Genomic DNA, 24,386 nt, shown 5'->3' on the forward strand with positions numbered 1-24,386 from the left:
GAATTACATTAGTAGTGTAAACCTGAGCTAAAGCTAGATCCCTTTTGTAATAAAGTTTCATTTTGGAATTACCTGGTAGCCTTTCTGTCTTGAATCTTTTTATCAGTGGAAGCTGCCTGCTGTCATTTTCCCGATTGGCCATGGGTAATTTAGTGTCATTCATATGCAGGAGCTTAAGAGTACGCTCTCCTATGACATTCCAGGAAGCAATAGGCAGCGACAGGAAAATAACAAAGTCCCCTCACTAATCCCCTATCCTATTTTATCTGATGGACTGAGCTGCGGCTAAAGCAACAGCCTGTGACTAAAAGCAGAAGACACTTAACAAAATGTGACCTGTTACTGCCTGCGGATCTCGACCTGTGCACTGTGGGGTAACCTATGGTTAGTTCACCATGTGTATTTTGCTGGTCTTCTTTGGTTGCTTAGTGTTTGGAGGCCTTCCTTTATTTTGCTTCACCTGTCCATCTCAGTGCAGCTGCACTTTTCACTCACGCGGTGATGGATCAAAGTCTAGGTATGTCAATATTTGTGTACCCATACTCTTGACAATCCCTTTGTCATCTTTTAGGACATCATGCGTAAGCATTATATTTTATAATATGTTATTCCTTTCCATTCACAGTATGCTGTTGTTTCCTATGTTCAAAGGATTAACTTCTGAGCACATTATAATCTGATTTTAAAGAAACCATTGAATGCTTACTGCACTGCTCAGAGGCTGCAGAATTATAATAGTGCTAGATATCAGGGGATACTCGATATCCTGATATAAAATCGGGGCATACTCCCAGAAACTAATGCAAAATTGCCTGCCCATCTTTTGTAAAGAGCAGCCATTTTTTATAGGAAAAAATAAGGAAAATAACAGTTTTAAAAGCATAATTGAAGATAAACTACATTGTTGTGTCTTTTGTTCTCCAACAACAGTTCCTTAAAAAAACTACCTCCTGTGTCTCCCTCCCTAATTGACATACATTTTCCTGTTTATACCTACATTATGGTTGGTTTAGTATTGTCTTTGGATGATTTATTTAGAAAAGTTGAATCCTTGTATAACTGTAAAGAGTTGACATTACATATAATTTTTGTAAGTAAATTGCACCTTCACTTGTGTACCTACGTTTTTTAAGATAAATGAACCCATAGGTGTAAAATTATGGTGTCTGATTCTGATGATTTCATAAGCAAAGCACGCCAGAGAACCCCAGGCAAAATGCTCCTGGTAGAAAAAAATCTATGAGCCAAAATTGGTTACTCTTGGCCATTGGCTGGTATTCCTACTAGAAAATAAGGGTGCACTCTGAATGCATTGCCTTTCTTGCTTTTGAAATTCCCTAATACATGTAATCTGTTAAAAAAAGATTGTTCAGTAATTAGTAAATGAGTGAATGTGACATCAATTTTACTGTCCACTTTAAACTGGTTGTAGAGGACCAAAGTTTCACCAAAATGTATACGCAGTGATAAATCTGTCTATTCTCTCTCTTCTTTTCTGCACAGCACTTGCTGGAATATTTTTCTAATTTCAGATAGAAAAACAAAAGTTGTACATGTATGGTGAAAGTCTTTACAGAATATTAAAAGATTAGCTTCCATATGTTACAAATGATGATTCAATATATCACATTGCACGGTATTACTGGACAATACATGGACAGGCTACATATCTTAAAACCCCTCTCAGTCCATTTTTGCTGCCTGTGTTAAAGTGGAGATTTTTTTTAAGGTTGTTAATAATATTACTAATTCGAAGCTATGCAATTATTTTCTGTTTTGATGACAACTATAAAATGTATATACGACTATTACATTTTTTTGACTATGCTCACCAGGACAAATAGAGACATTTTCCCTGTGGGGACACAGACAGCAATACAAATTTGACAGGGGTTCAGACTTTTACCCACTCTACCGAAAATTTGGTTAAAAAAGTTTTAGCTCTACATACCCTTTACATATGTTTAATGCAAAATTGGGTTTAGTATTCTATATATGGAGGTTTTCTATTTATTCATTATATTTATGTATTTTTTTTTCTATTGGTTGAACTATATGGACTTTCTTCAACTATGTAGCTATATAAAATACAATTTCATTAACTGATACTCAACCTGAAACAGAATATTTAGCAATCAATGTAAACCTGTTCCAAGCCTGTCATAATTCAGAATAAGCATATAATGAAAATGCTACGCAATGAGAGATCTTGCTGAATTTATATATCTTAACTTTTCCTGGTGGTTTTGTTCATGACCTCCACCTCTCTCTTACTGCAAAGTGTCAGGCTTTTCCATCAATAGGTAGGCTTGAAAGGCAGATTGGGACAAAGCAGAGAGTAACCTTTACCGGAAACATTAAGATGTGCCTATAAAATCAGATGACTATATCTGTGGATATACTGACTTAAAAACGTTTTTTTTTTTCTCATGTCCATGATTTGAATAGCCTAGGTTTGTAAGCTACTTGCTTTACATATTTTAATGCTATTGTTTTCAATTACTATTAGGGTCCATTCACATCAGGGTGGTCTGTTTTTCATTTGAAGGGACTGCCTAATATACTACAGTAGACCAAAAATCAAGCCTAGCAATCGTGTTTGTGTTACGGTGCCATTCACAATGAATAACATTAATAAATACACCAAAATGTGTCACTTATTATTAATGAATCCCAATATAACATTAGGTAGAAGTTTTTTAAATACAATTGATTTGGCTTATTCTAGAGCAGATATTTTTTCACATAAAAACATTCCATATCATTTCATTTCAAAACCTTATATATAAGCATACTTAACATACATATACATACATAAAAAAAAACACATAAAAAACACAATCAACATAACACATGGATCCATCTCAAAATATATTTAAAAAATATTAAGGGTATTCCACCGTCTCACCCCTCTCCCACCCCCCCCCCACCCCCAACCCAGTGAGGAAAAAAAAAAGTACATCATATTTTATAGTGTGTCTCATTACACTTTTTACTTTATTATAGTAACCCCCCCCCCCCCCCCATTTTCTTGTTCCCAGACATATTGTCCTTTATCTTAAAGGACAATAAAGGATAGTTATTTTAACAAAGTTATAGCAATCAAAACCATATATATTTTAAGCACACAGTTATAAATATAATGTATTAGGAAAAAAATAGAAAACAACTGTTTTAATAGTCAATATTAGGATAACTATTCTTTTTGATACAGTAGTCCAATTCACATACAATGAACACCTAGCTATCTCTGACATCAAGTGTATATTTAATCATCGGCCAATTTAAATAGTACAGGCTACAGATGGCTTTACATGAGGATAAAATCACAGGCACATGAGCCAGTTACTAATGCAATCAGCTGCAACTAAGCAACGTATTGCGATTAAAAGCCAGTTAATTTTATTTACATTAGGGCAACAGAAGAGAAGGTCAAACCAGCCTAAGATGCCATTAATTCTGATTGCTATTAACCCATTTGGACCTTGCTCTACAGCTGTTTGGGCCCTTAGCCCAGTACATTTATTGTTAGGTTTAGAAATTGTCTGGCAGCAGTGTTACCAATTTTTTTCATTTATTAAAGGTTATACTTTGCTAAGAACTATATGCACTAAAAATAGTAAAAGCATACAATACACCACCTGAAGAAATTTTCCCTTTTACATTTAGCAATTGTATCTACTATATAATCAGTGAGACACTCCTATTAGAAGCCCAGGTGATTGCCAACACAGGTTGGAACCCGGTTCCACTACAGCAGTTGCTTCAGTATCTGTTTGCTCATATGTAAGGGGTGTAAAGTCTATGTAAAGTCATTGCAAACCTAAAGATTGTGTACTCTGCACAAGTGAGTTTAATGCTCCATCTACTGGAAACTAGAGTAAAACATACAGTGTTGGAAGGGGGTAATTTTGCTAAAGGAACTGGAGAGCTCTATCATAGCTATATGTTTTTTTTTTGCATGCCAAGGTTTGTCTTAATATGTACAACAGGGGTGGTTCTTCGTATATTGGGGAAGAGTTTCTACACATAAATTTAACAAACTTCCTGAATACTAATGCTGGCCATAAACGTGATTTTTTATGAATTTATATTACTTTCAACCAGCTTTTAGTCATAAAAATTAACAGCTGTGTCAAGGCAAACTACTATTATTGCTCCCATATGAATGATAACATTTAAATGTTTGGTGAAAGGTTGCATTGATCTCTGTAAATTAAAGATGGTTGGAAGTTGTTGAAGTTGTTAGAAAATTGCCAAATAGTCTACATACTGAAAAGGGCTCTTAGGAAATAACCTAGATAGCAAAGGAATTGTGCTGAAAGTTTGAAAATCACTTGCTAAGCCAATGCTAGTCTTGCCAGACTTCACAAGTTTGTTGCAAAATTGCAGCAAGTCTGCATTGCATGACTCCTGATCACCTTTCTTTGCAAACATTCTGCAAGTTTATTGCAAGTTCCGGTTCAGTTATGTTTTACAATAGTTATCCCCCCACAGGGGTCACTGTGGCTGAATTTTCATGCTATAGACTTGCAGAGCTCTTGTTGTAGACTCACCACTGCAACTTTGTTCTTGCTAAAAACTTGCCACGCAAATTTGCTACAAATTGGAAAAGTGTCAGCTAGAACTTGTTCTTCAAGTGCTCTGCAAGTATACAACTTGCCAGTGAAAATGTGCAGCAAGTTAAGACAGACGTACAATTCAACACTGCCACAAATTTGCCACAAGTTATCCTTGTGATCTGGGGAGCTTCTACCACCACACATTAGAACTTATAAACACTTAGTATCAATACAATTCCAGATAATCATCACCATTTAGAAATATGCCACATATTAAAATCAATGCATGTACCCCTTATACCGGTTCTTTTAATTAGTGAAATGCCTAAAAAGAAAATACACTAATAATCAGTCGGTTACTGGCTCCATATCAGGGAGGACTGCACATAAATGAGTAAAGTACAGCTCTGTTGGGAGAGAAGATGGTCAAAAAGTTAGAGGTGAGGGGGGATCAGAGGAAGCAATAGTAGGGCAGGGGGTGCTACTGGGGACATTAGCAGTAGTGTAACTAGAATACCTAAACCCAAGGTGAATAGTTTGGAGCCTCAGAACAACAAAGGAGAAAATAGTATGTGCCCGTCCAAATTAAGAAGCATGTACACAAATGCCAGACACAGCTAATAAAGTGGAAGAACTGGAGCTGCTGGTATATGAGGAGGATTTTGACTTTATGGGAATATCAGAAACCTGGTTTGATAGTTCACATGACTGTCAAGGGGTACTCCTTGTATTGAAAGGACAGGGAGGGTAGAAGGGGTAGGGATGAGCCCACGGTTTGAGTTGAACATAAATTTGACTCGAACATCAGGTGTCCGAACATTATGGGGCATTCGCGGGAAATTCGAGCGCCTGCGGAATGCTCCATAATGCACTGTGACGCAGTGCATTGACGGCTGCTGATTGCGCAAAGCATGCACCTGACCTGCATGCTTTGGCCAATCACATTGCACTCTGCTGTGAGAGCCATGATTGACCAAAGGCAGGATTCCTTTGGTCAATCATGACTCAGGGGGCTAAGTCCATGCCCCACACTATGTAAGGCTGCTTACATAGCAGCCGTACATAGTGTAATGAATGAGAGCAGCAAAATTAAATTTCTAAAGGAAAAAATGTAATTTAAAACTGCTTGCAGCTGTAATTACATATAGTTACAAAGTTACATAGTAGGTGAGGTTGAAAAAAGACACAAGTCCAACCCATGTGTGTGATTATATGTCAGCATTACATTGTATATCCCTGTAAGTTGCAGTCGTTCAGCTGCTTATCTAAAAGTTACTTGAAACTATTGATGCTCCTTGCTGAGACCACCACCTGTGAAAGGGAATTCCACATCCTTGGCGCTCTTACAGTAAAGAACCCTCTACGTGGTTTAAAGTTAACCTCTTTGCTTCTAATTTTAATGAGTGGCCATGAGTCTCGTTAAACTCCCTTCGAAAAAGTTTTATCCCTATTGTGGGTTCACCACTATGGTATTTGCATATTGAAATCATATCCCCTCTCAAGCGTCTCTTCTCCAGAGAGAATAAGTTCAGTGCTCGCAACCTTTCCTCATAGCTAATATCCTCCAGACCCTTTATGTATTGTCGGATCCCGGCAATATACATAAAAATCATTGAAAAAAACAGCATGGGCCCCCCTAGTCCATTACCAGGTCCTTCAGGTCTGGTATGGATATTAAGGGGATCCCTATGCCAATTTTTTTTTAATGTCGTGGGGGTCCCCCCAAAATCCAAACCAGACCCTTCAGGTCTGGAGTAGATTTTAAGTATTTTAAAGGGGAACCCCATGCCAAAATAAAAAAATGGCATAGAGGTCACCCCAAAATCCACATCAGACCCTTATCTGAGCACGCAACCTGGCAGGGTGCAGGAAAAGGGGGGACAAGAGAGCATCCCCCTCCTGAACCATACCAGGACACATGCCCTCAACATGGGGAGGCTGCTTTGTGGTCTCCCCAAAACACCTTGTCCCCATGTTGATAGGGACCAGGGCCTCATCCCCACAACCCTTGCCCGGTGGTTGTGGGGGTCTGAGGGCAGGATTCTTATCAGAATCTGGAAGTCCCCTTTAACAAGGGAGCCCCCAGATTCCGGCCCCCCTATGTGAATGTGATACTTATTCACCAAAAAAAGTGTCAAAAAAGTAAAAAATGACAGGAGACTGTTTTGGACACTTCCTTTATGAAAAAAATAAAATAAAAAGTGTAAATCCATCTTCAATCACAGCGCCGACGGACCAAAAAAACTGAAAAATTCTACCTCGATGGGACACATGATGTCAGAAGGAGATGGGGTCACCCTGGTTATGTCACCATGTGGCCCCTCCCTTGGCTATATAAGAGCTGTCAGTGCAAAAATGCTGCAGTTGTGGGGACACCTCCCATTGGGGCAGAGTTTTTGGGGGAGTTTTTTGGTCCATCGGCAGGGGGACGGAATCTGGGGGGCTTCCAGATTCTGATAAGCCCCCACCTGCTGACCCCCACAACCACTGGGCAAGGGTTGTGAGGATGAGGCTCTTGTCCCCATCAACATGGGGACAAGGTGTTTTGGGGAGGCCCCAATGCACCCTCCCCATGTTGAGGGCATTTAGTCTGGTCTCCCGACCCCTCCTTTTACTGCAGCCTGCCAGGCTGCGTGTTAGGATAAGGGTCTGGTATGAATTTTGGGGGGACTCCACAATATTTTTTTATTTTGGTGTGGGGTGTCCCCTCAAAACTTTTATTGCATTGATACATGTCCCCTGGGGCAGTACTCGGGTCACCATACACTTTTTATGTCAATAAATTGCATATAAGCCTTTAAAATTAGCACTTTTGGTGTCCCATAGACTTTAACGGTGTTCGTGTGTTAACACTAATTTTTTGCCTGTTCACATGTTCTTCTGCGTACCGAGCCGGGGGTGTTCGTCATATCCCTAGGGAGGGGATTGCCTGTATATAAAGATTGATTTTTTAGTGAACACGAGGGACGACATTACTAATAGGGCAAAGTAGAAGGTGAAATAAGAGTGGCTGGAGCTTCAAAGGGAAAAAAACATATGGGAAATGAATAGTGCATTGCAGAGTGTTGCAGGGTATTGGCGGGTGTTGCAGAGCATTGCAGGGTGTTGCAGGGTATTGGAGGGTGTTGCAGAGCATTGCAGAGTGTTGCAGAGTGTTGCAGGGTATTGCGGAGTGTTGCGGAGTGTTGCGGAGTGTTGCAGAATGTTGCAGAGTGTTGCAGAGTGTTGCAGAGTGTTGCAGAGTATTGCAGAGTGTTGCAGAGTGTTGCGGAGTGTTGCAGGGTATTGCGGAGTGTTGCAGAGTGTTGCAGGGTATTGCAGAGTGTTGCAGGGTGTTGCAGAGTGTTGCAGGGTGTTGCAGAGTGTTGCAGAGTATTGCAGAGTGTTGCAGAGTGTTGCAGGGTATTGAGGAGTGTTGCAAGGTGTTGCGGAGTGTTGCAGGGTATTGCGGAGTGTTGCAGGGTATTGCGGAGTGTTGCAGGGTATTGCGGAGTGTTGCAGGGCATTGCGGAGTGTTGCAGGGCATTGCGGAGTGTTGCAGGGCATTGCAGAGTGTTGCAGGGTATTGCAGAGTATTGCAGAGTGTTGCAGGGCATTGCAGAGTGTTGCAGGGTATTGCAGAGTATTGCAGAGTGTTGCAGGGTATTGCAGAGTGTTGGCAGGGAATTGAGGGGTTAATTTTCGGTGAGCAGCGATGTGGGCACTGCAGATGCAGCCCACATCGCTGCTGACACCGATCTCTTCCCCCTCCGCTGTACCGATCGGTACAGAGAGGGGGAGGGAGGAACCGGCGTCATAACATGGCGCCGGCTTGTTTACAAGTGATCACTCCGTCATTTGACGGAGCAATCACGTGGTAAACGGCCGCGATGAGCCTAAGGGGCTGAGTTCAGCACTCAATTGTCTAAACTATACGCAGCCAAAACCCCCTTTTCTACTTCTCAAGCTGACGCTCTGCTCCATCCTTTACAACTACCCCAACTATCTTCTACAAATCTCGACTCTATTGAAGCCCCTATCACTTTGACTGAAGTTCTGGCAGCCATTAAAACCCTCAAACCCCATAAGCGCCCCGGACCTGACGGCCTACCTGCATCCTATTACAAAAAATTCTCTGACACACTAGCCCCACTCCTAACTAACTCTTTTAATTCTCTTCTCCAAGACCAATCTCTAGGCAGGGACACATTGACAGCCATTCTTACCATGATTCCCAAACTCAATTCTGACCATTCAATATGGTCCAATTTTAGGCCCATTTCTTTGCTCAACGTAAACGTCAAGATCCTTGCTAAGGTCTTGGCTCTACGCTTGAACCCGTTTATAGGTAGGCTGATACATAAAGACCAAGTGGGATTCATCCCTCAGAGGCAGGCTAGTGATAATATCCGTCGTGTGATTCTCCTCCAACATATAGCAAAATCAAGAAACATCCCTATGCATCTGCTCTCGCTCGATATACGCAAAGCATTCGACACGGTATCCTGGCAATACCTTCACTACATTTTACAACGTTGGGGTTTCGGCCCCCATTTTCTACGTTGGATAGACGCTTTGTATACCCAACCCCAAGCTTACGTTAGATACGCTGGCTCACGCTCATTACCCTTCCCTATACAAAGGGGGACGAGACAGGGATGCCCCCTCTCCCCCATCCTATTCGCTCTGGCGATAGAGCCCCTGGCGGCTATGATTAGGGCGCACCCCGATATACGCGGTCTCGAACTAGCCTCGACATCCCATAAGTTATGCTTGTTTGCCGATGACGCCCTGCTTTTCATCACAGCCCCCCATACTACTTTACCTAATCTTTGTAAACTTTTAGATGGTTTCGCTACAATATCAGGCCTAGAAGTTAACCAAACTAAATCCAGAGCCCTCAATGTGTCCCTGCCAACAGATGAATTTATACGGCTGCAAAGTAATTTCCCTTTTTTATGGTCCTCGTCCTCTATTCCCTACCTAGGCATTCAATTGACAAGTGACCCGTCCTCCCTTTACCGTTCAAATTACCTCCCTTTACTCAGGAAATTTGCGAGTATCTTGGCTTCTTGGCAACCGCTTTGTGTCTCGTGGCTGGGTAGAATTACAGCGGTCAAAATGTCTCTTCTACCTAAACTACTCTATCTCTATAGGGTCCTCCCTATCACGGTTCCCCCATATTTCCATCGTGTTATACAAAATAAAACTCTTAAATATATTTGGGAACCAACCAGACCGAGAATCGCTAGATCCGTCCTCTTCCGCCACGGGACACAGGGCGGCTTAGGGGTGCCCAACTTCTCACAATACTATCGAGCAGCTCAGGTGGCCCAGCTAGCCCTTTATCACGCTAAGTCAGAAGTTCCCCTATGGGTTAGCCTTGAAGCTGTAGATGTCCACCCCATTGCCATTTCTAACCTACTCTGGTTACCCCATTCCAAGAGAGGCTCCCTTACAAACCCAGTAACTGTGCATTCTTTGAAAATCTGGGACGTAACTCGCAAATCCTCTGCACTCATATCCACACACACTCCATTACTATCTATTTTTGGTAACCCGCTCTTCCCCCCAGCTTTCACTGAACCAGGCCTTTTTACAGCCTGGTCCGGAGCAGGCATAACTAGAGTCTCAGACCTCCTGAAGGGTGGCTTGCCAAAAACAATCCAGGAACTCCATGAACAATATCACCTTCCCCGTACGGAATACTTCCGTTACCTTCAAATTCTACATTTCTTACAATCCCTGCCTAAGCCCAGTCCGACTCAACACCACATGTCATTCTATGAAAAAACATGCGACTCAGATCCGCATGCCCCAGGCATCATATCACAACTATATGCCCACCTCACTCTCCCCCCCCCTTCCCTTCCACTCTATGCAACGAGATGGTTGACTGATCTTTCTAGAGACCTAGACGTTGATACCTGGGACGAGATTTGGGCTAATACCAAAAACGCATCTCAAAATGTTGTTGCCTCAGAGGCTAATTTTAAAGTACTAATGCGTTGGTATCTAGTTCCAGCTAGAATCGCCAAATACGTTCCAGGATACTCGGCGCTCTGTTTTAGGGGCTGCATCGACATTGGCACCCACTTGCACATCTGGTGGACGTGCCCGATAGTCCAACAATTCTGGGAGGCGGTGTTTCAAATGGCATCTACTCTATTCAAATTCACTCTACAACCAGACCCTGTCTTTGCTCTACTTAACAAATCTCCTGAGTGCTGCACTCGTAATCAACTGAAGCTCTTCCTCCAACTCACCACCGCAGCGAAACAAACCATAGCACACGCCTGGAAGACCACAACTTTACCCCTGCCCGCTTTTAAGAATCGGGTAACACAGGCTATGATTCATTGCAGGATTGAGGCCAAATTCCTTGACCGCCTCCCCAGACATAATAAAATCTGGCAACCATGGGCCGATCACTTTTTGCCTCTTGATGTTGACTTAGATACATTGGACTGCTGACATAGCTTGTTCAACGTTACACGAATCTTTGTTCTTTATGGACCCCCGTGCCCGGGCGGACCGGCTGGCCTCCCCCCTCTGCCCACTCTCCTTCCCCTTCCCCACCCCCCTACTTCACATTTCCTACCTCTTTCTCTTCTTCTCCTTTTCTCTTTCTACCCCCCCCACCGAAAATTTTCCACCACACAGTACCACGATCCCTACATGGGATCGACCCACAAATTCAGGAAGGCTCTGTCCCTCGTCCTTAAGTATCTTTTAATTTATAACCTTCCTTACCATACATTGGTTGTGCTTTTTTTAATGTATCCTTCCGTGACCACTCTATTTTACTGTTCGGGTTCTGACGCCCATTGTGAATGTAAAATATTTGTTACATTATCGCAAAATGATCTGTAATCCCGCACTTCAACAAGTGATATGCACTGTGTAACTGTTATAATGCATGTTAATAAAATGTGTTACAAGAAAACTGCTTGCGGTTTTAATGTTATATCTGGTTCCTGCAATATGGTTGAAAATCATTGAGAAAAATGGCATGGGTAGCCCTCCCTGCCCATTACCAGCCTATTTGGGTCTTGTACGCATATTAAGGGGAACCCCCGTACCCATATTAAAACAAGGAAATGCGTGTGGCCCCCAGGCCCTATATACTCAGAACAGCAGTATACAGGCAGTGCAAACAAGACAGGGACTGTGTAGGTTTGTTGTGTTAAGTTGAATCTGTTTGTAATTTTCAACTGGTACATTTTTAAAGTGTAGCTCCAGTCAAAAAAACGATTTTTAAGCTTTTTGGAAAACATAGGGAAGGGTTATCACCCCTGTATAATTAGTTTTGTCGTCCATCTTTTTTCATCTCACTTGCTGTTGTCTCCTTTCGTTTGCAAGTAGGAGATGTTTGTAAATTGGATGTTTGAAAGTAGGGGCCTGCCCTATATGCTCTGCAGAAATGGCGGAACAAGGTGTTGGTTTTGCCACAACATTGTAAGCGCTCAAAGTGACTCTTGGTGGGCGCTGGAGCGCCCTGCTGTGAACGATTATATCAAGAATTGTAATTACATGCCATTGTTGAACAGTGGTAGAAAAATTGACCTTTGGTGGTTGTGGTGCTGGTGCCACAACACTATAAGTCCTCACCGTTACTCTGGGTGGGCACAGGAAGGGGCCCTCCTGTGAAATATTATATCAAGAATTGTAATTACATGTCCCTGTTAAACAGGGGCAGAAAAATTGGACCTTAGGCACTGGTGCTGGTGCCACCACACTGCAACCTCTGCCATATACTCTAGTTTTATTGCAGGAATTAGCCCTGCTGCAAAGCATTGCATCAAAAATTGTACTTAAACGCCCCTGTTAAACAGGGGCAGAAAAATTGGGCCTTAGGCACTGGTGCTGGTGCCACCACACTGCAACCTCTGCCATATACTCTAGTTTTATTGCAGGAATTAGCCCTGCTGCAAAGCATTGCATCAAAAATTGTACTTAAACGCCCCTGTTAAACAGGGGCAGAAAAATTGGGCCTTAGGCACTGGTGCTGGTGCCACCACACTGCAACCTCTGCCATATACTCTAGTTTTATTGCAGGAATTAGCCCTGCTGCAAAGCATTGCATCAAAAATTGTACTTAAACGCCCCTGTTAAACAGGGGCAGAAAAATTGGGCTGATGGCATCAACCAGAACCAGAAATGTTCTTCCAACATATCAGCGGAGGAGGAAGAGGATAGACAATCAACATAAAAGGACAGTCACTCAGCATCAACATAGGCAGTCTTGAAGGGATGTGGTATTTCAAAAAAAATTATTCGGTTACATCAGCTTCAGGTGCTTGGTAGCTGTGGGTGATCCAAGACTGATTCATCTTGATGAAGGTTAGTCGATCAACTGATTCGGTGGACAGGCGCACCCTGTGATCGGTAACAAAGCCACCAGCAGCACTGAAGGTGCGTTCCGAAAGAACGCTGGATGCAGGACAGGCCAGTAGCTCAATTGCATACTGTGCAAGCTCTGGCCAGTGATCCATCCTCAAGACCCAGTAAGCCAGAGGATTTTCGGTGGGAAAGGTGTCCAAGTCTGACCTTGCCCCTAGGTATTCCTGCACCATGTAAATCAGACGCTGGCGATGGGTGCTGGAACCGATCATACCTTGGGGCTGCGGACTAAAAATTGTCTGAAAGCATCAGTCAGACGGCCACCTTCTCCACCGCTCCTTCTGACCGATGCCTCAGCAGCACGTTGTCCAGGACCAGGAGTTTGTAACCTCCCAGTCTCTGGGAACGCGTTGCACAGACCTTTCTGCAAGGCCTCCCGGAGATGTCTCATCCTCTGCTCCCTCTGCGATGGCAAGATAAGGTCGGCAACCTTACCCTTGTACCGTGGATCAAGGAGAGTGGCCAGCCAGTAATGGTCCCTCTCCTTGATCCGAAGAATACGAGGATCCTTCCACAGGCTTTGCAGGATCAGGGAGGCCATGCAGCGTAGGTTAGCTGAGGCATTCGGTCCGGAGTCCTCTGGGTCACTAAAGACAACATGATCCGCAGCTACCTCCTCCCAGCCACGTACAAGTCCACGTGTTTCTTGGGACTGTAAATCATCCCTACAGGACTGCTGCTGCTGCTGCTGATGCTGAGTGCCAGCCTCCACCTCCATGCTGACACAATCATCCTCCTCCTCCTCTTCCTCCTCCTCATCCTCTTCCTGTGTGATGGGTGGCACAGCAGGAACACTGTCTGGATAAAGGGGGCCTTGAGAGGCAAGGAAGTCCTCATCTTCCTGCCTCTGTTCTGCCTCAAGTGCCCTGTCCATTATTCCACACAGCGTATGTTCCAAGAGGTGGACAAGAGGTACAGTGTCACTGATGCATGCACTGTCACTGCTCACCATCCTTGTGGCCTCCTCAAACGGTGACAGGACAGTGCATGCATCCCTGATCATGCCCCACTGGCGTGGTGAGAAAAAACCAAGCTCCCCTGACCCTGTCCTGGTGCCGTAGTCGCACAGGTACTCATTGATGGCCCTCTGCTGCGTGTGCAGCCGCTGCAGCATGGCCAATGTTGAGTTCCATCTGGTGGGCATGTCACATATAAGGCGGTTCTTGGGCAGGTTCAACTCCTTTTGGAGCTCAGCCAGCCGAGCACAGGCATTAAATGATCGGCGGAAATGCACACAGACTTTCCTGGCCTGCTTCAGGACATCCTGTAAGCCGGGGTACCTGCCCAAGAACCGCTGCACCACCAGGTTAAGGACGTGAGCTACACAGGGCACATGGGTCAGTTGTCCCTGTCGGAGGGCGGAGAGGAGGTTGGTGCCATTGTCGCAAACCACCATTCCTGGCTTAAGCTGGCATGGCGTCAACCATCTCTCGGCCTGCCACTGCAGAGCTGACAAAACATCCGCCCCAGTGTGGCTCCTGTCCCCCAAACAAACCAGCGCAAGCACGGCATGGCATCGTTTTGCCTGCGTACTTGCGTAGCCCCTGGAACGCCTACGGAGCACCGCTGGTTCTGAGGACAGAGCACTGGAAGAGGCCATGGAGGAAGAAGAAGAGGAGGGGGTGGAGGAGAGAGGTGTGTCACAACCAATAGTAGCATTTTGGAGGCGTGGTGGCGGAACAACCTCCAACACTACTGCACCTTGTCCTGCATCCTTCCCAGCTGCCAGAAGAGTGACCCAATGGGCCGTGAAAGACAGGTAACGTCCCTGTCCATGCCTGCTGGACCATGAGTCAGTGGTAACATGCACCTTACCGCTGACCGCCCTGTCCAGCGAGGCAAGGACATTGCCTTCCACATGCCGGTAGAGAGCCGGAATCGCCTTCCGTGAGAAAAAGTGGCGTTTGGGGACCTGCCACTGAGGAACCGCACATTGTACAAACTCACGGAAGGGGGCCGAGTCTACCAACTGAAAAGGCAGCAGTTGAAGTGCTAGCAATTTAGCCAAGCTAGCATTCAACCGCTGGGCATGTGGATGGCTGGGAGTGAACTTCTTCCGCCGGTCCAGCAGCTGGGGCAGGGACATTTGCCTGCTATAATCGGACGTGGGTGTACCGCTAGCAGAGTTCCCGGAAGCACTTGGCTGTGACACACCTAATTCTACACCTTCATTCCTCTCAGAGCAGGTTTCAGAGAGGACTCAAGGTCTAGTGGGGTTGGAGATGCCAGCTGATGAGGAGCAAGGAGAGGTCCGCTTTGTTCTTTGGTGTGGGTCTTTGAGGTACGCTTGCCAACGAGCTGCATGGCAGGTCAACATATGTCTGGTCAAGCATGTGGTGCCCAAGCGGCTGATGTTTTGGCCACGTGAGATACGCTTGAGACATATGTTGCAAATAGCAGCGGTGCGATCTGATGCACTCGTCTCAAAAAAGGCCCACACCAAAGAACTTTTAGAATAACGCGCAGAGGCAGCGCTCTGCACAGGCGGAGCTCTGCGGTGTGATTCAGTCGATGTGCTGCCCCTAAGCTGGCCCCCGGAGGGCATCCTGCCTCGTTGGACATGTGCCTCCTCCTCCTCCTCCCTCCTTCCAGGCACCCACGTGGAGTCAGTGCCCTCATCATCCCCTCCCTCTTCATCGCTGTAGCAAACCTGGCAGTATGCTGCAGCTTGTGGAACATGACTGCCAGATTGCTGTCCTTCTTGAGCATCCCCTCTGTCTGCGCTCACGCTACTGCCTTCCTCTAGCTGAGTGTCATCATCAGAGGCTACAATACACTGGGCATCCTCCTGGAGCATGTACCCAACACTGTGCTCAAAGAGTTCAGGAGACTCCTCAGGAGGACGTGGTGGGTCTAGGGAAGGAGTCACTGATGATGACATTGAGAGGAGGGAAGACGATGCGTTGGCAGCTGCTTTGCTACTACCCTGAGACTGGGTGAGAGAGGATGAGGAGAATGAAGAGGGCTTGGTCATCCACTCTACCAAGTCGTTGGCATGTTGCGGCTCAACATGTCCAGCTGCCGAAAAGAAGGACAAGCATGTCCCATGGCCACGTGCTGATGACAATGCACCGCGTCCACGACCAGCACTGTTGTCTCTAGACACAGAGCCTGCTTGCCCTCTTTTATCGGCTCACGCCTGTCTGCCTCTCCTTGCTGGCATTCCAGACATGGTAATGGCCTGAAGGGAGTTGGGTAAAACAGCAGTTGGGTAGTGTATATTGTGCTGGAGGCACACAACACCCACTAACTCCTGCAGATGCCTTTATTATAGAACACCAGAGATAAAGGGGTATATACAGATGTATACTGTGCTGTGCTGGAGGCACACACAACTTCCAATAACTCCTGCAGATGGCAAGTGGGCTCAAATAGAGAACAGCTATGTAGGTGGATATAGCGGTATGTACTGGGTACAGAGCACGCAGACAGCACGCACTATGTCCTAACACTACTGGGTACAGAGCACGCAGACAGCATGCACTATCTCCTAACACTACTGACTGCAAGCTCTATTATAAAAGATAGATCACTACTACTAGCTATATAGGTGAGGTGAATATAGCGGTGTATACTGCGGTCAGGGCACACAGACAATAACCATAGAACACCAGAGATAAAGGGGTATATACAGATGTATACTGTGCTGTGCTTGAGGCACACACAACTTCCAATAACTCCTGCAGATGGCAAAAGGGCTCAAATAGAGAAGAGCTATGTAGGTGGATATAGCGGTATGTACTGGGTACAGAGCACGCAGACAGCACACAGTATCTCCTAACACTACTGACTGCAAGCTCTATTATAAAAGATAGATCACTAGCTATATAGGTGAGGTGAATATAGCGGTGTATACTGCGGTCAGGGCACGCAGACAATAACCAGAGAACACCAGAGATAAAGGGGTATATACAGATGTATACTGTGCTGTGCTGGAGCCACACACAACTTCCAATAACTCCTGCAGATGGCAAGTGGGCTCAAATAGAGAAGAGCTATGTAGGTGGATATAGCGGTATGTACTGGGTACAGAGCACGCAGACAGCACGCACTATCTCCTAACACTACTGACTGCAAGCTCTATTATAAAAGATAGATCACTAGCTATATAGGTGAGGTGAATATAGCGGTGTATACTGCGGTCAGGGCACGCAGACAATAACCACTACACAACAGCAAGATAGAAAATCGTCCGAAAACGATCGGTGTGTACTGTGTTGAAGGTACATAGAACACCCACTGCTTCAGACGCCAACACACTACACGAGGCCGCCGCGATGGCGGCCTTATATAGTGTGGGGCATGCACTACACAGCCTGAGCTATGATTGGCCACAGGCATCCTGCCTGTGGCCAATCATGGCTCTCCTCGCTGCTGGCGCTGCGATTGGCCAAGCATGCAGGGTCACAGTGCATGCTTGGCCAATCATGAGCCAGCAATGCACTGCGCCATCGCAGTGCATTGTGGGCCGTGAGCGCCATGCGAATTTGACACGAACGGACCAAAATGTTCGGATTTCGCCGAACGGACGAACAGCCAATGTTCGAGTCGAACGTACGTTCGAGTCGAACGTACGTTCGACTCGAACACGAAGATCATCCCTATCACTGACCTATGACTGAATATTGTCTACTGTGATTGTACAAAATAAAGAACCGTTTCTGACAAAAAAAGAAATTTGAAAAAAAAAAGAAAATGATCTGGGGGTCTTAGTAGATCACAGGCTTAGCAATGGCATGCAGTGCCATGCTGTAGCAAGTAAAGCCACCCATTAAAAAGGGTATTTACTCAAAAGATACAACTATAAATATACCAGTTTACAAAACTCTGGTCTGGCTTCATCATGATTATGCCGTCCAGTTCTGGTGACCAGTCCTCAAGAAGGATGTGCTGGAAATGGAGAGAGTCCAGAGAAGAGCAATGTCCTGTGTACCTTTATTAACAAAAGTAGGTAGAAGAAGGAATATTCAAATTTTTGTCTGTCTAGGTATAATAGGGTGAGGGGGAGCGATCACTCAGTTGAATGATTGCTTCCATGATTTTCTTCCCTTGAGTTATTATTAAAGTGTATCTATAGGCAACACCTTTACATTTGGATTGAGTGGAGAAGGGTTGGACCCTCTGCTTTTATTTCTGTCTGTATTCCCACTGGGGAGATTTTTACTGGTAACCATTGAAAGAAAAAGGGGATACATCCAAAATAGAGTTGTCCCTAGAATAAGAGGTAAAGAGAAAGCTTTAAACAAGGACATCGGTTATCGGTTCCTGGGGACAAGTGTCTTACTTTGGGAGATTTCCTCTTACTTCCTTCTCTGTCTCTGGGACAGGAAGTGAATGAAAATTTCTCCAATGCACAAAACACCCCAAAAAAACTGGCAAGTGGTCTAACTCTGTCCCATTGTTTAGGTGGGCCTTTGCACAAAAAAGTTATTGGTAAATCCGAGGATTATATCAGATTCAAAAAAAGTATGGTGAAGGCTTCTGACATTACATTGCATATTCTGTATAATAAATCGCAGCACTCAGCACAATATCAAAAAACCCAAAACACTTGAAGTGTTATAATAGTGAGTCCAACATTGAAAATATAAAAAATAACCAAACATAGAATAGTTCTTATGAAGAGATATCAAGTGATATGATTTAGGTGATCTCTCTCCTCAAGTGCTTCAATCACCCAGTGCGACCTCCACCAATGTCAGAAAACGCACTCACCAGATATAGTTGCTGTCTAATAAATAGAACAGGAATAATTGCATATGACTAGATCCAGGTCATCTGATGTCACTTGATATTTCTTCATAAGAACTATTCTGTGTTTGATTCTTTTGAATATTTTCAATGTTGGACTCACTATCATAACACTTCAGGTGTTTTTTTGTTTTTTTGTTTTATATTGTGCTGAACGCTGCAATTTTTCTTTGTTATTGTTATCACAGTGTTTTGTATATCTACACTAATTGCTAGCATCTATACCATTAGCGCTGACACATTTTTTTTATTCTTTCACTGTATAATAATACGTTTAATGTATATTTATTTTAACTATGAGTGTGCCTCTACATATTTTTGTTACAATTTTATTTTTTTACCACTTGAGACCCGCGCTATAGCCGAATGACGGCTACAGCGCGGATCTCCTTTTCCGGAACCTGAGGGAACCTGAGGGGCGCGCGCGGCGCGCTCTGTGATCGGCGAGTCTACGAGACTCGCCTGATCACCGATCCGTGCAAGGGGTCGATCCCGACCCCTTATCAGGTGATCAGCTGTCAGCCAATGACAGCTGATCATGTGATATAACGGAGCCGGTAATCGGCTATTATTCCTCCTCGCGCTGACAGCGCAAGGAGAAAAAAAAAAAGCCGATCACCGACGGCCGTGATCGGGACATCAGTCCCGATCACGGGCAGCCCTGCCAGTGCCCACCTGCCCCCTGCCAGTGCCCACCTGCCCCCTGCTTTGCCTGCCTAAATAAAAAATGTGTCCCCCCTGTCAGTGCCACCCAGCAGTGCCCACAGTGCCACTCAGCAGTGCCACCCAGCAGTGCCCACAGTGCCACCCAGCAGTGCCCACAGTCTGCCTAAACAAAGGTGCTGCACCCCAGTGCCACATATCCGTGCCCAGCAGTGCCGCCCATCAGTGTCCAGCAGTGCCACCTATCAGAGCCACCTATCAGTGCCACCTATCAGTGCCCAGCAGTCCCATCTATCAGTGGTACCTATCAGTGCCCCTTAGTGCCACCCATCCGTGCCACCCATCTGTGCCACCCATCCGTGCCATATTATCTGTGCCCATCTTTGCCCATCAGTGCCGCCTTATCTGTGCCCATCGGTGCCGCCTTATCTGTGCCTATTAGTGTCGCCTTAACTATGCCTATCAGTGCCCACCAGTGCAGCCTATCAGTGCCCACCAATGCAGCCTATCAGTGCCCACCAATGCAGCATATCAGTGCCCACCAGTGCAGCCTATCAGTGCCCACCAGTGCAGCCTATCAGTGCCGCCTCATCAGCGCACTTCAATGAAGGAGAAAAATGACCTGTTTGCAAAATTTTATAACAAACTATTAAACATGATTTTTTTTTTTTGCATCTTTTTTTGGTTATTTAGCAAAAAATAAAACTCCCAGCTGTGATTAAATACCACCAAAAGAAAGCTCTATTTGTGGGAAAAAAATTATAAAAATTTCATTTGGGTACAGTGTTGTATGCCCGCGCAATTGTCATTCAAAGTGCATCAGCGCTGAAAGCTGAAAATTGGTCTGGGACTGAGGGGGGTTTAAGTGCCCAGTAAGCAAGTGGTTAAACAACAATATAGTGCACATAATTGTATCTTAGTACCTTTTTAAAAAATATCTAATGTCTAAATGTCACTGATAATTTGAATAGATAACATCAGGTTTCGGAAAGGCATTGGGCATATAAAGTGGATTAATATTCTTTCTGGATATCAATGAATATATTTTAAGTAGGGATAATGGCAAAACTTTTTAATTTTTGGATAGAGTAAGGGGGAAGGGTTATAACCCCTGTCAGTATTTTGCTGTCTGTGCCCCATTGGGAAGATTTCTGTTCACTTTCTGTACCATAGAAAAAACAGGAAGTGAAAAGAAATCCCTCAGAAGTAAGAAGGATGAGTTCCCTCTACTTTTGTTCTGGTGCTAAGCCGTAATTTGGGATTTTCTTTCGCTTTCACTCTTGGTGAAGCATTACACAAGCAGCAACAGGAACATGACTAGTGCCTAGTTCTAGTCTGACTAGTTCTAGTCCCTCTCTATTCTATCCAAGAATGTAAAAAATATTTTGCTCTTAGTTATACTTTGAATAAACGTTTTCAGGCTCAGCCTAGGTTCACATTCAGAGATCAAATCGCATGACAAGTCGCAGCCTATTGGCGGCAATGGCACTGTTCCAATCGGTGCGATACCAATTTTGTGGTGCCGCCTCTATTTGCAAAAGTAGTTCCTGCACTACTTTTGCCGTTTTCAGGCACAATTTCTATAGACATCTGTGTATGTAGCCACACAGAGGTCTATATCAAGTAGCACCTGAAATTGCGCTGAAATTGCTACTTTGAAATCTCGCTCTTTCAAGTGAGCATCAATTTGGAGAAATTGTGAATAGTAACCAATTAACTTCCAACTTCAGCTAATTCAGTTAAGCTTGAACAATCAATGCTAGATATCTCTTTGTGAGTCAGCAGATATAGGGGTTTATTTATTAAAGACAAATCCAGTTTGCACTACAAGTGCACTGTAAGTCCATCAGACTGTTTCCATCAGAATATCCGACGGACAAAGTTTTAGAGCTGGGCTATAAAACTTTCCGACAACATGATCCGATAGGACTTTGTCCGATTGTGTGTAGAGAATTCCGATCTGACAAAGTGCCAAGCATGCTCAGATCAAATTCCTAGACCAACACTAGTGGCTACTAGCCTGAACGTAGTCCCGTCGTAACGAAATAACGTCGTCACGTTACGTACGATCGGATTTTCCGACAACTTTGTCCGATCGTGTATATGCAACACCAGTTTCGGACAAAATCCGTCAGACAAAATCCGACGGATTTTGTTGTCGGAATGTCCGACCGCGTGTACAAGGACTTTGGCTTTATTCCTCTGTTTCACCTGGTGACCACAGGGGCACCTTTGGCCAGCAGCATTGTCAGTCTGGGGGGGAGGGGAGTGTTCATTGGCAGATTTAAATACACTAAACATATTGAAGCTGAATTCCAGATAACACTTTGTAAGCTGTTACACCAAACAGTTTTTGTTTTCCTTTTGAGATTAAGGTTTTACATAAATAAATAAAAGCTCCCCGGTAGTAAATGGTTTGTCTGAACCCTAACGCTGCACATCTGCAGACAGCTTGCTTTGTTGAAAAACACCAGATCACCAGGTAAAAATAAACGAAAGAAAAAAAAAAACGAATGCAGCTATTAAATTTAGGAATTGGTAAGCTTTAATATATACACGTTTGTTTCTGGGTTTAATACCGCTTTAGGAAGATTGTTTACAGAGCTCAGTAGCTCTAGCTTAAAGCTGAACTTAAAGCTGAACTCCAGGAATTCAACAACTCTGTAAAAAGGGCAAGAACACTATGTGCTAAATTTAACAAGGTGCCTGCCACTTTGTGGACTTACAGTATCTATTTAGTTTATGGCTGACAGGTTTATAGTGCTCTAGTTTCTGGAGCTTCAATGCTGAATGCTCTGAACTCAGCTCCTTCAAATGTAGAGTCCATGCAGATGTTATGCTCATCCCTTCCCTCTTCCGGTTTAATCACAGAAGCCTTTGTATTATGTGAACTCATTCACAACATACAAAGGCTTCTGTGAATGGGCAGCAAAGTAGAGGAAAGGGCATAAGCTGCTGCGTGTGCTTTTCCCCTCCCACAGCCTTGGTGTCTCTTCCAGAAGCTCAATAAATCTGTCAGATATAAATAATAAAGATACGTCCAGGAGATGGCATGCACATTATTGGACTTGACACACAATACGCGTGCCATTTTTACAAAGATGCTGAATTCATGGAATTCAACTTTAAATATGTATTATCACAAGTGGATGCATCAGAGGAGTAGATTACCCCTTCTCTGTTTCTCTGCTGGAGGTTTTTATTAAGAGTCAAGGTACCTAAACTAACTGCGGCATTATCTGTAAAACCCATAGTACTTTGGGAATCCTATGTGAAGTAGTACAGTTTTTTTGGTAAAACAAAGTGAAAAAACTGTAAAAAAAAACACCAGTTTAAAACCTTAACTAAAATTGTCCCAATCTATTATTTTTTCCTTTTAATGTAAGTCCTATGTAAACAGATGCAGAATAAACACATGCAGAGATCAAGAAAGAGTGTGCTTGCAATGTCTATGCTGTGTAACTTCCACTTTCCATCCTGAAGTAAATGTTTGAATCTATTTGATGGGAAACCGAGAAAGCTCTCAGTAATGTAATTTTTTTTGTATCAGTTTTTTTTCTGTGTGACTGACAGTAGGGGACACCTTTTAAGCTTTTCCAGATGTGTATTCCAGGATCACCAGATTAAAGTCAAATGAAACTGGAGTGGACTTATGCACCCCAGCAATGCCTGAATGAAAAACGCAAAGTACATGTAAAGCCTAACTGAATTACATTTTGTTTGCTAAGACATGTGTAGCACCCTCTATCTTAGATAGGATGTGATAGAGGTAGTGTTTTTTTTTTTTCAGTCAGCTGAATTTAGGCAGGCCTAGCAGTGTGCTAGGCCTGTTCATTTTGATCTCGGGCTGGGAGTGGTTTTGAGAATAGCAGCAGGTGACTGACATGCACTTAATCTCTCTGGCACCTCCTCTGTTTCTGGAAGGTTCTGGAAAAGAGGCAGGGCAGAGGATTGGAGTGGCATAGAATGTATCTGGGAGCCCTGACCAATCCCCAACTAGGATTGGCAGGAGGCAGGCCTCCTATATATACTCATGGTCAGCCTGCCGAGGGAGGAATTGTCCGGTCGAAAAACTAGCTATGGAGTGTTAGGCTGTTGTGGCACAGTTGAAATTTGGGTCTGCAGCTCGGGAGTAGGGAAGGAACCCCTTCATACAAAATCTGTCTCAGGTTATCCTGAAGAGGAGCAGAAGGAGAATAGTAGGGATCATTGCCGGGCAAGTCACAAGAAGGGATCCATTCTGGAGTTGGTGAGTGACAGGCACAGTGTGGAGATCTGGAGAAGACATGCCAGGATTAGATAGACTGAGGGAGAGACTGTGATGGCAGCTATTGGGCAGTTGGGACTTATTCAGAGTGAGGCTTAACCATGTGCTGTAAAAGGATTCTAGGATTGCGCAGTAGAGAAAGTGGAGCTGACTCAAGTGATGTGCTGGAGGAGTACGGAGCTTTAGAAACTGCCAATATAGATCCAAAATCGTTTGTTCAAATTACAATATCAATTATCTGAGCATCCCATGTCACTTTTCCCAATCCAAATTGAATCTCCTATAAAAAAAAAAACAAGAACAAGCAGAAGGACTGTTCATTGTCTGGCGATGTTTGTCTGGAAGTGAATGCCTGGCTAAGCAGGTTGACTGATGGAACTACTACACTCAGCGACCCTACTGGGGCACCTCTACACATAAATGAGTGCCATTAAAAAAACATGACAAAAATCCCCAAAAAGAAAACGTGTAACATTTTGTTGAAACTCAGCATAGATACTCCTCATTTAACGACTTACCTGTTGAACGACCACTCGGACTTACGACCAGCTCTCCCCACTCAACGACGTGCTGTACATCATTGTATTGTACAGTACAGTACAGAATGTGCTTTTGTGTTCTGTACTTATGCAAATTAAAACAATGTTATTGAGCTGGCGTTTGGTGTTTTAACATTTTTATCACAATACAATACAGTACAGAACAGTATTTTTCACTCCATAAGACACACTTGACCATAAGACGCACCTAGGTTTTAGAGG

General features: G+C 44.2%; 1 protein-coding gene across 1 annotated transcript in view; it reads left to right on the plus strand.

Moving 5' to 3' along the window:
* Positions 1–211: 211 nt before the first annotated feature.
* LRIT1 (leucine rich repeat, Ig-like and transmembrane domains 1) overlaps positions 212–24,386 on the plus strand; it is an 83,739-nt gene continuing 59,564 nt past the window's right edge. The window contains exon 1 of the mRNA XM_077454888.1: positions 212–517. Within this exon, the coding sequence (XP_077311014.1) occupies positions 396–517 (122 nt within the window). The 5' untranslated portion in view covers positions 212–395. The remainder of the gene's footprint in view (positions 518–24,386) is intronic.

Source organism: Lithobates pipiens, unplaced genomic scaffold (genome assembly GCF_037356315.1).
Source record: "Lithobates pipiens isolate NorthernLeopardFrog02 unplaced genomic scaffold, aLitPip1_a1.2 Scaffold_25, whole genome shotgun sequence".
Classification (NCBI taxonomy): Eukaryota; Metazoa; Chordata; class Amphibia; order Anura; family Ranidae; genus Lithobates; species Lithobates pipiens.